The sequence below is a fragment of the Melanotaenia boesemani genome, chromosome 5, assembly GCF_017639745.1.
Source record: "Melanotaenia boesemani isolate fMelBoe1 chromosome 5, fMelBoe1.pri, whole genome shotgun sequence".
Taxonomy (NCBI): Eukaryota; Metazoa; Chordata; class Actinopteri; order Atheriniformes; family Melanotaeniidae; genus Melanotaenia; species Melanotaenia boesemani.
In genome coordinates, this window is record NC_055686.1 from 6,853,917 (window position 1) to 6,868,775 (window position 14,859).

The 14,859-nt window shown below is 36.3% G+C and overlaps 1 protein-coding gene across 1 annotated transcript; it reads left to right on the plus strand.

The window, feature by feature from the left end:
* The first annotated feature begins 6,453 nt into the window (after positions 1-6,453).
* Positions 6,454-13,769, plus strand: LOC121640164 (endonuclease domain-containing 1 protein-like). Its single transcript, XM_041985860.1, has 3 exons — positions 6,454-6,583; positions 7,695-8,025; positions 12,806-13,769. Exons 2-3 carry the CDS (start codon positions 7,714-7,716, stop codon positions 13,406-13,408), a joined length of 915 nt encoding a protein of 304 aa, XP_041841794.1. The 5' UTR covers positions 6,454-6,583; positions 7,695-7,713; the 3' UTR covers positions 13,409-13,769.
* The last annotated feature ends 1,090 nt before the right edge of the window (positions 13,770-14,859 follow it).

Sequence of the window (14,859 nt, forward strand, 5' to 3'; positions counted from 1 at the left end):
GTGATGCATCATGTTACATAGTCTTACTCATTATTATTTGTGAAGGTGTGGAGTTTTGCATTTTTCTCCCATGAACATTTTGAATTTCTTGGTTATTCTCTTAAATTTAGTATAAAACTGTAATTTATTTATAAAGCTGTGTGATTCAACACCAGCTGATGGAAGATCATAGATTTCATTGTGATTTCATTCTGTTCTGTACAGGAGAAAATATCCTAATCTTTTCCAAATGTTTTTCAGAAACAGTTTTAAGCTGTTTTAAATATTGTTTTCATTTCCTGAAAGCCTGAAGAGCCTCTTCACATCTTTGGTCATAAAAAATTCAGCTTCACAAATGAAAAGTGTTTTAGAACATTATCATATTAAAATCCTCGTTTTGATACAAAATTAATATATTTTTACATTATTATGCCGTCATTTTGCTCTTGGCCCAACTTGTTTATGGGAATGTGCTGCAGGTCCAACATGCAAAAGTGGATCTGATAAAATACAAAGAACTTGTGTTCAGGCCACATAAAAGTCTATAAAAATAAAAGTTCCCAAGATTTTTTTTTTTTTTTTTTAGCATTTTCATCCATCCCTACATTTTTTTATTTTTTATTTTTTATTTTTTTAATTTAGTTTCAGGTCAGTGGCAACAGTTCCAGTAATTAAAACCCAGATTTTCCTCTCGATGACACTCTCCAGCTTCTCCATAGAAACCCTGAAGTTTGCAGGTGGAGGTGACATCCCATAATTTCTCATAATGGCCCCCAGGTGTTCGCCATGAGAAAAACGAGGAGTCGACATGCATCGTAACTCTAGTCCAGGGAAATCTGTGGAGAAAGAAAAAGAGAAAAATGAGTTAATGGCAACAACAATGTCAGATATTTATCAGGTAAAGAGGGCAGAGAGGAGCCCAGTGCATCATGGGATGCACAGCAGCATCAGCCTGGAGCAGAATTACTAAAGGGATGGATCAGGGTCACCAAGCCAGACCTGATACAGGATTTATCAGAAAGGACAGTATGAAGTAAAGACGGGGTCTGCATCCTGAAGCCAAACTGGGAGAGAGGTCCGATAACTGAAGGTTCCTCCCGTTCTGCTTCTAGAACGTCTGGAACCACCAGACGAGAAAACCTGGAACTCTGAGATCTTTAAGATCTAATGGATCTTGGTCAGTAAGAGGTTTATATGTGAGGAGAAGAGTTTAGATACTTTCTGGATTTAACAGAGAGACGATGGAGAGAAGATAAAGTTTAAAATGTGTCCTGTAACATTTTGCCTCAAGTGTCCCAACAATTCATGCTGTACCAACTTTTTCTAGATTCAGCTTCTGTCTAAAATATCACCACGTTTTCACTTTGCCATTTTAAGCTTTTTGGTTAGATCATAGTTAATCTAAAAATGAAGGAGTTTGAATTCTTTCTACAACAATTAAATGTCTAATTATCTTTGACTACTTCACCTAAAACGTATGACTATTTAGTCATGACTGTAACCTGTTGACTTTACCATGTTTTCCACTAAAATGGAACTACGAGTCAAAGCATCGTCATCATTAAAGTTTTAACCCGCTACCTCAGTTTAAAGCTGCATTTTGCATGAAGAAACTTCTGGACTAAGTTCCCTGTTTGTTTATGATCCTGCCAAGATATTTGGTGTAAAACTGAATCAAAGAATCGGATGGAGAAAATTCTATAGCAACAGTTAACATTAATATCAGATACTAAATCATTAGGAGAACCCAGAGGAGCTGAGTCCTGATCAGCCAAATCACATATTTATACATGAAAATCCCCCACACAGGTCACACAATGTGCTTTTAAACACGTACTGATGAGCAAAAGTTTAATGTCACCTGATTCTCTTTAACTTTAATAAACGGTTGCCATGACGCTGCTGCATGTTGAGTAATGCACTACGTCATGTTCACATGTTCACTTTACTGCAGACTAACAACACACTGAGTCATTTTAAGATGTTACATGATACATTTTAATAAGCTGTAACCACAGCGATTATATTTAGTTTATTAGTTCCTCCTTGTTTTCTGTGTCGTATAAGGACTGTGAAGAAATACCCCTGGTATCCAGCAACTTGTGCAACCATCAGCTCCAGATCAGTCCCCAGAGCAGAACCAGAACAGATGCTGCAAAGCTGATTGACCTTTTTTAAACAGACTTATGGAAAACATGCGACTCCATGGTGCAGATATAAGTGCAGTCTGCTCTGTCCAGGGTTGTAAACTTCCTGGTATGGATAAGAAGAGGGCATCATCTTCACCAGTGCAGGCCTACAATCAAACAAACCATCCTGGTTTTCACTACTTTCAGAACTAAACATTGATGTGGAGAGGAGCATATAATCTCTCAGCTACCAAAATCTGATACATGAACAATCCTTTTGCCAAACTCTCTCTCCTACTTTGCTTTTTACTGTCCTAAACCTCGTCATTTGCCATCCCTGCCAACAAACCTGTAACAAGGCCACAATCATGAGAGTAGTGAGAGAAAGCTGTCCGACCACAAGAGACGCAGTAACTAACTAATGCAGTCAGAGTGCAAAGAGGAAGAGATGGTGGTCAAAGGTTTTGTTGTTGTGGTGAAAAAGCTGAACCAGGATAGGACTGAGTTCAATGAGTCATTCAGTTCAGTTCTTAATTTCCTAATATAGAACATCTATTTCACCAAATGTAGACGCCTTTAAATCCAGGTTAAATACATTTCTTTTCTTTTGAATGCAATCTGCACAGTAACTTTGAACTTATCTTGTTTTTATTCATTTTAATGTAATTTATTATGATTTTATTGTGAATTTTGCTATTTGTTGCAGCCTTTTATTACTTTTTAAGGCTTTATTTGTTCCACCTCTAATTCTTTTAATGTCTTATTTGAATTGTCTTCTTCATTAAATGTGCTAAACAGATAAACTCTCCTGGCTTTGCTGAAGCAAATGAAACCTTTTTCTAAACAGTCAGCATGCAGTGGAAAGGTCAGGCTGAAGTTCTTCTCTTTTCCAAGATACTTGTTTTCCAAGATACTCTGCACTTGTTCCACCAGGTTACCCTGGATGGTGAGCGGTTGGAAAGCAGCACAGCTTCTTGGTTTCTGAGATGTTTGAGCAAAGGTTTGGACAAGATGTGGACATACTGTTTCACTGGCTGGGGATCAGTTAGATGAGCTATAAGGTCATCAGCATATTTAAAAACTGTCACAAATGGCACATCATCCTTCTAATGTCAGAAAACATGTCCAAGCCAACAACTAAGGTCTCCCAATTTAAAAACTATTGAATTGTGCATTTAATCTCTACTGTAGAGGCTTTTAACCATATCCAGGTCCTTACAAGATGCATTCACATACAGCCATGCTTATTGAAGACATATCCGTAAAGGAACTCCATATAAGCTGCATGTTTTCAGTGTGGGCTCAGCTTCTTTCCAAAGGACACCTCAGATATATATATATATATATATATATATATATAAATAAGTTGTTTTTTACCTGTCCAAAGGACACCTCAGATATATATATATATATATATATATATATATATATATATATATATATATATATATATATATATATATATATAAATAAGTTGTTTTTTACCTGTCCTGTCCAGCATCATAGCAGCAAAATGATAATCTGGTTGCTGTATCGTGCTGAACAAATTTGCTCTGCCAAGGGGAGGCCTATGGGTAAGGCTCCTCTTGATAATCTGATTCATTTATTTATTTATTTAATTTGGATCACGGAATCTATGTAATCTTGCTGGACCTGACCGGAGGGGACAGAAAAAGATGGAAAATTGCAAAAAGAGCAAAAGGGAAAGAAGAAAGGAGACAAAAAGATCACAGACAGAAGGACGACCCTTCAATCCACACCATCACCAGACAACAAACTGTTACACCTGTACATGAACACACCAGAAAATTTCCTACAACTTTTACAAAAACAAAAACAGAAACAAACAAAAAAAAACAACAAAAAAAAACAGAGCTGCTAGTCATTAAGAGTTTTTAAATAATAACCAAGTCAAAAAGACATAACATGAAATTAGCACAACAACAACCAGATAAGAAGAATTATCTCTTAGTATAAAAACCCACTGGACAACTCAGTGTGTGTCAGCATGCAGAGCATGAGGAATAAGCAGTGATCAGTGATGAAGAGTGGTGAGTGAGATCGTACAAATGCGACCACGCCTCTACAGAGGTCAGAGGCAGACCAGGGCAGACCAGAGACCCTGGCCCTCTTCCACAAATATATGACAGGCAATAATGTCTTCAGGAAACATTATAAAGACAGTGAAAGAGCCCGTTAGTCATCTGTTGGCATGGCCAGCTCAATGTAAACATAAAAATCTCAAAATCAAAATGTCAAATAACATTTCTAAGAATCAATTTAATGTAAAACTTGTATTTTAAAGTTTTAAATTGCACTTCTTTCATAAAAATACTTTTGGGTGACTTAATGAGCCCCAGTTCATTTTGACCCAGGAACATTTTTGCTGTTCTTGAGAAACAAGGAGAGATGGACCTGAAGAGGAAAGGGAAGAGAGAAGAGAAACAAAAGAAAACACATATAAAAAATAGAAAACAACAACGTCTTTAAGTGGTACATGTAAATGCAACTGCAAAAGCAAACTAGGTGTGATGGGGACTTCACCTGCACTGTGATCTTCCTTAGTATGAAAAATAGAAGCTGTATTATCTGGAGGATTATCAGTCATTTCACTAGCAAAAAGTACATCTCAGCACAGGTAGCTTACTGGTGTAATGAAAGACGTTAGTGAATGAGAGAGAGAGAGAGACAGAGAGAGAGAGAGAGTGTGTGTGTGTGTGTGTGAGAGAGAGATATGAGATATGAGATATGAAGTATGCAGGGAAGGTCATAGTCAGAGCTACTACAGCCACAGAGCATGGGCCACAGCCCCTTTATTGTGAGACCCAGGGCCCCATGAGCCCGAGAGCTGCCCCTGGTAGAGACCAAACCAGACACCTGAAATGTCCAGGCTTCCCCAGATATTCAACCATCAAGAGTGAGTGCCTGCTCCACTGCCCTTGGCCAAGCACACTGGAGACCTTAAGACCTAGAGAACTGGTCAAACCCCGCTTTCACCCCTTATCCTGGATAACTGAGTTCTACAATGTAGTTTAGCTTTAAATAAATTCAGCTGGAAATGATCACACTTTTCTGAAATTGTTATAGGTGATACAAACAGGAAGTAGAAACAACACAAGTAAAATCTTCCACAGAAAAACTAACACCCAAAAGTTTTATTAAATTCCTACATTCATGATGATGTAGAACACAATGTAGAGAGTTATGAAATAATTACTTTAAAAGCTGAAATGTTTGCCGCATGTCTTTATTAGAGTGTTTACCCTGAAGCAACTTGTTCTTAACATTCAGGATCAGATCTGGAACATTTACAAACACCCACTGAGACACTCTTTGGTGTTGAATATGTGCTGAACAAATGTGCCTTGAATGAGATCAACAAAGGAATTGAAACTTTGTGGATATGAGGCCCCCCTTGATTCTGAAGTATTGGGAGTTTTTGGTTTCTTTTACTTGTGGCTGACCTAGGAACATTATTGCATTGTTCTTGAAAAACGAACCTAACAGGAGGCTTTACGATGAAAATGAATAAGATAAGGACTTCATTTACAAAGCTCTTCTCATCAAAGGACTTAATGTACAACACGCTTGACATGCAAACTAGGTGTGATAAGGATTTCACCTGCAGTGTAATCTCCCTGCTGCTTAATATGAAAAACAGACACAATTATCTGGATGATTATCAGTCATTTCACTAGCGAAGTACACCTCAGCACTGGCAGCTTACTGGTTTAATGAAAGTCATGGATGAAGAAAGGATGAGGTCATGGAAACATTAGAAAGTTTAACATGTGGATAAAAGTAAGGAATAAACAAAAGAAAGTTATATGATATATAGTGTGTATTACAGAAGGTAGTGCTTAGTGCGGACTACACACCTTCCGCACTTCACGTAAGTGCGCTGATTGAAACACGGTCATGGATGAAGGAATGGATGAGGTCATGGACACATTAGAAAGTTTTCTGACTGACATCTCTGGTCATAATTCAGAGGGAGGAATGCCCTACCCCCACCCCCTTCTCCTAAATGCCAATCTGACTGTAGACCAACACTTACATGCACAAATACACCACATAGACACACCCACCTCATCCATATTGCTCCACCCCACCAACTCAAATAGACACACACGTGGATTCATGGATGGATGAACAGTAGAGAGAGAGAAGGATGGATGAATGGATGAGAAAGGGGAGGATTTAGACGATAATTATGCATGAAATTAACGTATTTCTTAATTTGGTGTTGTGTTGGAAACTAAGTACTTGATAGGTTGTAGAGAGAACTCCTCCTCCACTTGTCTGCTCATTAAAGGACATTTAAGCTGAGGAAGAGACTGAGTAGGGTAGATGTCCCAGAGACGTTTTGGAGACTCTTAGACCTAAACCTGTTTTAGTTTTACCACGCTCCTCAACAGAATCCGGTTCGTTTGACTGAATCAAAAGAACCTTCTCCTGCTTCCTGCCTGCTTCAGGTAAAAAACATTTATTTTCTAACATGTCAAATTAAATTAAGTTTTTTTTTCCATTTCTAATGTGGTTTTGGTTTTAAATGTGACGGGACTTTGGAGAAAATATTTGACATAATTCAAAGTTGGAATCGAGTTACTTGTGTTGTAGAAACACTTTATTTAAGAATGAAACATTAGATTTGATCATGTTTTTCTATCTTCATTGTCAGGAACAAGTTCATTAGACGCAGTGTTTGTTATAACTATTTAGGATGTAAGTAACTTCAATAATTATTAATGTTATTGCCCAAAAAATACAATAGGTTTCTTAGCAAGAATTAAAAAGAAAACTTTGGTATCATGAAACAATGTGATTACATAAATATGGAACTTTTTGTCTAATAACAAATCATGAACATGTTTAAAGCTCCATGCTGTCATTAACTGTAGACTGTAAATTATTTATTTGTGGGATTTTGAACTTTAATTACACTGCATGGTGTTTAGTTTTATATTAGTAAGTAAATCATGTTCACATTATTAATATAATGATTAATATAATATTTAATATGACAAACTTGGCCAACTACAGGATGTGAGTGATATTCACACTAATTCAGTAAATAACATGTAATATTACAGATAATCAGTCATTACCCTCCAGAACAAGCTTATCTTCCCACTGATTAGTAATGTTTTTGTTTAACATTTCAATTTCCCTCCATGATTAATAAAATATTTTTCATTTAATTTCTTTATTAACTTCTACTTTTTCCATTGAAGGTAGTTTTCTGACGAAAGTATGTGTGTGTGTGTCCGTTGCAGAAAGTCTTTTCTACATCGTGTCACTTGTTTAACGCCTGTTGTTTGTTGTTTGTGGTTTTCAGTTCAACCAGGTAGAAGCTTGATTACTAGCAGAAACAGACTTGTTGTAAATTTATAAATCTCTTTAAACATATTTTTAATTAACATCAAAAGCTGCAAAAGCTGCAACCTTATTTATCAATGACCTGGAGCTGTCCATCCACTAGAGAGCTGAATGAGAAGCATCTCTACACAACAGGACAAACGGCTCAGCTGGAAGGTGGAATTTAAGTTATTCTGTTCTTTTTCTCTTTTCTCTTCTACTTTACAGAGCTCTGCTGGCTTTGCTGATGATGAAGTGGTTCCTGTTCCTCGCTGCTTTCCTTCCCATCACTCCCACTATGACTGAGGTGGTGGCCTCAGTGTCTGAGTGTTCTGAGTTTCTTCTTGAGGGAAGTCCTCCACAGATCCCAGGTATCATAGAGAACGGTGCCATTAAGAACCAGAATCGATACAAACCCATCTGCCAGACTTTCAACAACAAGAGAAGGTTTTTGACTGTCTACGACACCAAGAACAGGATCCCAGTGTTTTCTGCATACAAGTTTAAAGAGATAACATCTAAGAAAAATCCAGATAATGATTGGAAGATCGAGCCACAGGTATGTCTTACTTTCTCTGATGTATTAAGACACCATCAGCAGTAAACTACAGATGTTTGAAGGAATAACCACAACTAAATCTATTTATTGTGTCAGAGTGAATAGTTGTTCATGTCTTCAGGAACTGCTAATAAAAGTAAAAAGACTGAAAGGTCTATCAGTAGTTCTCTGGTGAGCGTTCTCTTCACACTGACAGAGTGATGCATTATTCCAGTTAATATTAAAATCTATTGTTTTTCCTGCAGAAAGGTTTATGTTAGAATTAGTTTTTATCTTGAATAAGTAAGTTTGTTTTTTGTTTTTTTGTTTTTTTTTTTATTTTTGAGCAGAGATTTTGCAAAACAAATTTTGACAAGTACATCAGCTTTATAATCCAAAAAAAGAAAAGAAAAAAAAAAATAATAATAAACACAAAACTTGCCCAAATGGAGTAGACCGAAGCAGAATGCTTATAGATGTCTACCCCTAGCAGCACATTCAGTATTATTGCCAAAAGTAGCGGCTTTTTTTTTTTTTTTTTTTTTTTTTTTTTTTTTTCTGCAATGGTATCGAACTACAGCAACATTTATATATGAGAGAGAACATCACATTTCAGCAGTGGTAATATAGTATGATACATGTGTATTTTCAAGTATCAGCAAAGGTTAGAAACATCTTTTAAGCTGACTAGAAACATCAGACACTTCAATAGACTGTATGTAATTCTAAAAACACACAACAATTGGGTTGTATTGTAAGATGAGGTTCATAAGATAAGTTAATTGGGCTCCAGATATATATATTTGTCAAGAAGATATTTTTTATATCTTCTTTTGAAAATATAAATAGAACTGGATTGTTTTAATTCCTCACCCAGCTGATTCCATATTCTTACTCCTTGAACAGATATGCAATGGCTCTTAATATTTGTTCTTATCGTATCGGGTACAAAAACATTTTTTTGTCTGAGGTTATATTGACTTTCCCTTTGAGTGAAGAGCCCTTGTATACAAGGAGGAAGAATATTATTAAATGCTTTGAACATAACTATTGCCGTTCTAAATTCAACAAGTTCAGTGAATTTTAGAATTTCCAGTCGGCTAAAAATGGGATTTGTGGGAGCATAATAGCCAGCCTTATCTATGACTCTTATTGCCTTCTTTTGTAGTAGGAAAATCGGATCTGTATTTGTTTTGTAGGTATTGCCCCATATTTCTGTGCCATAATTTATATATGGAAGAAATAAGCTATTATATAAAAGTTTTAATGAGTTTCGATTTAGATAATATTTAGTCTTTCCCAAAGTGGCGACAACTTTGGCAAGCTTGTTCTGAAGAATACGTAGGTGCTCTTTCCAATTCAGATTTTCATCAATATAAATTTTGTTACAGTCACTCTTTCAATGTTTACATTGTCTATATTAATACTAATTACTCCATTATTCTTCTTATTACCAAATATCATATATTTAGTTTTATTTAAATTCATAGAGAGCCTGTTTAAATCAAACCATTGTTTTATTTTTCTTAACTCTTCTTCAACGGTATGCATAAGTTTAGATAAATCCTTCCCTGAACAATGAAGACTGGTATCATCTGCAAAGAGTAAGCAGCTCAACTGATCCATTATGTCACCAACATCATTGATATACATAATGAACAGTTTAGGCCCTAAAACAGAGCCCTGTGGTACTCCATGTGTTATTGCTCTATGTTCAGAATTGACATTATTTATATGCACATATTGGTGCCTACCTGTGAGATAACTTTTAAGCCATGCTAATGCTATACCCCTGACACCATATCGTTCCATCTTATTTAAAAGTATATTATGGTCAATAGTGTCGAATGCCTTGGACAGGTCAATAAAAACACCAACCGTGTGTTCCTTGTTATCAATTGCTGTGGATATAGATTCCACAAGCTCCATAATAGCCATGGATGTAGACCTGTTTGACCTAAAGCCGTACTGATGCTCCTTTAATATGTTATGTTTGTCGATGAACTTGTCTAACCTAATAGCAAACAATTTTTCTAGGATCTTAGATAGCTGAGGTAGAAGAGATATGGGTCGGTAATTATTAAAGATATGCTTGTCACCGGCTTTATAGATTGGAATAACCTTTGCAGTTTTCATTCCGTTTGGGAATGTGCCCATTGAAAAGGACAGATTGCAAATATATGTAAATGGAGAAACTATGCCTCCAATGATATTCTTCACCAGGTCCATATCCATGTCAAAACAATCTGAGGATTTCTTATTTTTGAATTGTGATACAATGCTTTCTATTTCAATTTCACTTGTACTGTTTAAGAAAAAGGAATTTAGATTTGAATTTATGCACATTTGAACTGGATCCGATTTACTAGTTTGTGGGATTTTATTTGCCAGACTTGGGCCAACATTGGTGAAGAAGTCATTAAAAGCATTTGCAATCTCCTTTGCATTTTTTAATATTGCACCATCCCAAACAAAATGGTTGGGGAGACTATGTTTTTTCTTACCATTTCTAATTATGTAGTTCAATAAATTCCATATACCTTTAATATTATTCTTTTGTTGTTCTAATAGTGTATGATAATAGTGTTTTTCATTGGCTCTAATGATATTTATTAATCTATTTTTATAAACCTTATATCTATGTTCATTATCGTTGGTTCTGAATTTTAAGAAATTTCGGTATAATTGATTTTTCTTTTTACAAGCATTTATTATTCCCTTTGTGAACCATGGTTTACTTTTTTGTTTTTTCTGTGATATTATACGTTGTAGGCAGTGTTTATCATATAGAGTTATTAATTTTGAATTAAATGTTTCAAAGGCCTCGTCAGGATTACTAGAAGAATAAACCTCATCCCATGACTGCTGGTCTAAATCTGCCTTGAGTGCAGCAATTGCTTCCGTTGTTAGAAGCCTTGTCATTCTGAGATTAGATGGTTTGGTTGTACTGTTTTGTTTGCCGAGGAGGTCATGAAACACACTAAAGATGGGGAGATGATCCGTGATGTCATTTATTAGTAATCCAGATGTTATATATGTTGTCAACTGATTTGTAAATATATTGTCAATGAGTGTGGCTGTATCTTTTGTTATTCGAGTTGGTTTCACAATAAGTGGTATGAAAGTATTACTATAGACAATAGACATAAAATCTGTTGTTTTAAGATTATTTTGAGGGTTAAGGATATTTACGTTGAAATCTCCACATACAATATGAACCTTGTTTGTGTTACCTAACAAAGCATCTATTTTTTTATTAAATAAATCAAGATCTGAACCAGGTGACCTATACAAACAACTAATCAGAATATTTTTAGCTTTTTCAACCTGTATTTCCACAGTCAAGCATTCTACAAGATCATCCACACACATAGTTTTTTTATTTACCACCTTACACTTCATATTTTCATCAATATAAAAAGCAACCCCTCCACCTCTTTTGTTTTCCCTGTTCAACGTATAAAGCTCATATCCTTCTAATTCTTTTTCATCTTCTAACCATGTTTCAGTAACTGCAATGACGCTAAATTGATTAAACTGCATTAAATAATTCTTAATTTTTGTATAGTTTTTATGTAAGCTTCTACTATTAAAATGAATCAATGTAAAGGCACTCTCAGTGTTAATACATTTAAATTGGTCATCTGTGTAGTATTTGCATTCATTAGTAATATTTTTGTAGAGATTTTCGTCAGGGTCTATGTCACACAAAGGGTCATTCATTTTATAGTTGATACAATCAATGTTTAGGCCTATATTTTCATATTGTGTACACATTTCATTAAGATCACAATTTACATTCATCTCCTGTTCTTCCACATCATCCAATATATCTAAATAAACACTATCATGTCCAGCCATGTTTTTAGACAATTGCATTCACACACCACTTGCAGTGCGTCATTGAATAAGGAATGTAAGTGTAATAAACAAATGTTCATAATGTCCATAATAGAACAAAATAGACCATCATAATCATTAAATAAAAGTAAGAAGTCTGTTTGACAAAAAAAATCATTTCAGAAAAAAAAAATAAAGTCAATTTGATTCATAACCTTGTGAGAAGAAAATCATTACTTGAACTGTGCAATGTCATGGAGATCTCTTACCAGCACCACTTTTCTCTGCTCGGGAGTCTCACCATTCAACTGTACAAAAACTTTACAGTTCCTCGTCCACGTCCCTCGGATTTTGTTGCTTCTTTTCAGGATGCGTGCTTCACGGGCCAGTTCTGCAGTTTTCTGTGTGAGATGTTCATTTATATATACATTGGTTCCTTTCAGATTCCTCCCTTGGCGCAATAGATTTATCTTGTGTTTACGATTGACGAAGCGCATAATGATTGCTGGATTTTCCTTATCTCGTCTCGGAAGGGTATGGCATGCTACGATATTCCTTTCTTCAATGTGTATTCCTTTTGTTTGAAAGAACATCAAAACTTGCTGCTCCAGTGACTGTAGCTCTTCTATCCCCGCGTCCTCTGGGACACTTCCCCCGTTTGTGACAGCCCGGGCGAAGGATCTCGGTCTGGCACGAAGCCCCGTTATAATCACATCCTCCATCCTGTTGTATTGTTCTAGGTCGTCCACTCTTTTTTCCACTACCACACTTTGAACTGTTCCATTAAAAATGTCCCAAATTTTCCAGCTGTGTTTCTTCTCATGTTAACCAGATTGATGTGTGTCAGCTTTAGTTTGTGTGTCCAAAAATGTAGACAAATAACTTTTAGAATATTTTCTAGTTTTTTTTTTTTTTTTGATCTTGTATCAGTGCCACTGACTCTGACTTCTGAACTTCACAGCTTTTAGTGGATTTAAAGAAAAACATGATGACTGAAGATGAAATCTACACCACACAAGCCATCAACCGGGATTATGAAAATAGCGACAGGAAAGGCTATGATAGGGGTCATTTATATCCAAATTCTCATGGATCTGAGGATGATGACAAAGAATCAACATACACCCTGACAAACATCGTTCCACAAGCAAAGGAATTTAACAGTGGCAGCTGGAGTAAAATGGAGAACTGTGTTAAATGTGTGATGGAAAAAGTCTGTATCAGTAACGGTGTCCTTGAAGGATTTGTAGTGGTTGGAGCGTATCCCAGTACCAACAGTTTTTTAAAAGAAAGGGTAAATATTCCTACTCAGCTCTTGTCAGCATTTTGCTGTTATAATTCCATCAAGAAGAAGTGGCTTGCAGGTGCTCACTGGGCCCCCAACACTAAGGAATCTGGAAACATAAATATCCGCACAAAGACTGTGGAGGAATTAAACAAAGAACTGAACAAACTACTGAGCACAAAGGCCTCTGCATTTAATGTGTTTCCTGGACAAAAAGAGTGTCTGAAGCCAACTGTTACTGAGTTTTCCCAAGAGTTACAGGGATGTGGGTGCAATTAGAAGAAAGAAAGAAAGATAGACAGATAGATAGATAGATAGATAGAACTAATTATTATGACCATGTTATCTGCATTGTTTCTTTCAATTTCATATAAACTTTAAATGGCTGGGATCGAACCGGCAACCCTTAGGTTACAGGTCAACCACTCTACCCACTGAGTCCAGTAAAAGAGACTTCACATTGATTATGTGCATGATCACTGCTTTGAGAAGCTTGATTGTAAAACACATTTTCTTCTTTCTGAAACTTGTGACTAAACTGTAAAGAACAGATGATCAGATCATCACAGAGCTGGAAATTCATCCTCATGGTGGCATCTGGTCATTCTGCATCTGCTTAGAAATAAATACACTTTGAACTGCAGGCTCCAACTTTTTTTTTTTTTTTTTGTTTGGTACCAAACACACACTGAGTATTAATTCTTCTTAAATACAATGTTGAACTGATATAACAATACCTAGTAATTACATAATGCTTGTCAACTGCAGAAATATACACACGTTGAATGTTATTATTTACGTCCGGTAATCCCGCGCATGCGCACTGCGCTGGAGAGCAAAAAGCTCTGCTGTCGTGATGACCAAAACATTGTAGTGTACAAGTATATCGTCATTTTGACCAAATCTGTTCACATAATGAAAACTAAAGATTTAGGTATTACTAGTTTGGATCATCTTTGTGCAGATGATCGCGAAAGGTACAATGCAAAGCTAACTGTATTTAGCGAAAAGCTTACAGACCCATTTAAAATAGCTGACGATCTATGGGTTGACAGTCCTCAGAAATGACCGCCGGTTCAGTATGGCAATATCTACAACTACCTCATTAACACGCCAGGAATTTATACAGCAGAGGCGATGAAGGCATACAAGTCACTAGATGGCTATAACTTTTTTGTGTCTGGACATGTGGGGCAGATATTGTACCACAGCAATGAACACATGAACGTAGTGTGTTTCTTAAAGTGTGCCGTAATGCCATCGCAGAAGATAACCGATAAGAAACGGAAGCATCAGGTGTGGATCTGCTTGGAAAAATTAAAAGGCCACGCAGTGTCAGCCCACTGCACATGCAAACCAGGGTAAGAATTCATATCCAGTCGCATTCTCCTCTTGGCTGTTATCCACTGCTTTCCACGTTTTACATCCGCTGGAAACCTATTAAATTTGACATGACTGTCCTCCTTTCGTCTATTTGTGCAGCATACAGCGCTACACGTGTTAACCATACTGATTTAATAATATTTCAGGGCGAGATTTAGATTTAGCATAACTTGCTGTCAACTTCACGTCTTCTGACAGTGGAGGGCACCGGCTTTTTGCCCTCCAACTGGAAACTGGGTCAATGAGCAAGTGGGCGTGACGTCACTCGTCAACGTGCCTATACAAGATTATACAACTGATACCAGTACTACCCCCTGCAGAAGCTACTGGGGGATAAAACTGCAGAT

Coding starts and splice junctions, on each gene's coding strand:
- LOC121640164 (XM_041985860.1), top strand. CDS start 7,714: ATGATGAAGTGGTTCCTGTTCCTCGCTGCTTTCCTTCCCATCACTCCC. Junction 8,026..12,805: donor ATTGGAAGATCGAGCCACAG/GTATGTCTTACT, acceptor TGAACTTCACAG/CTTTTAGTGGATTTAAAGAA.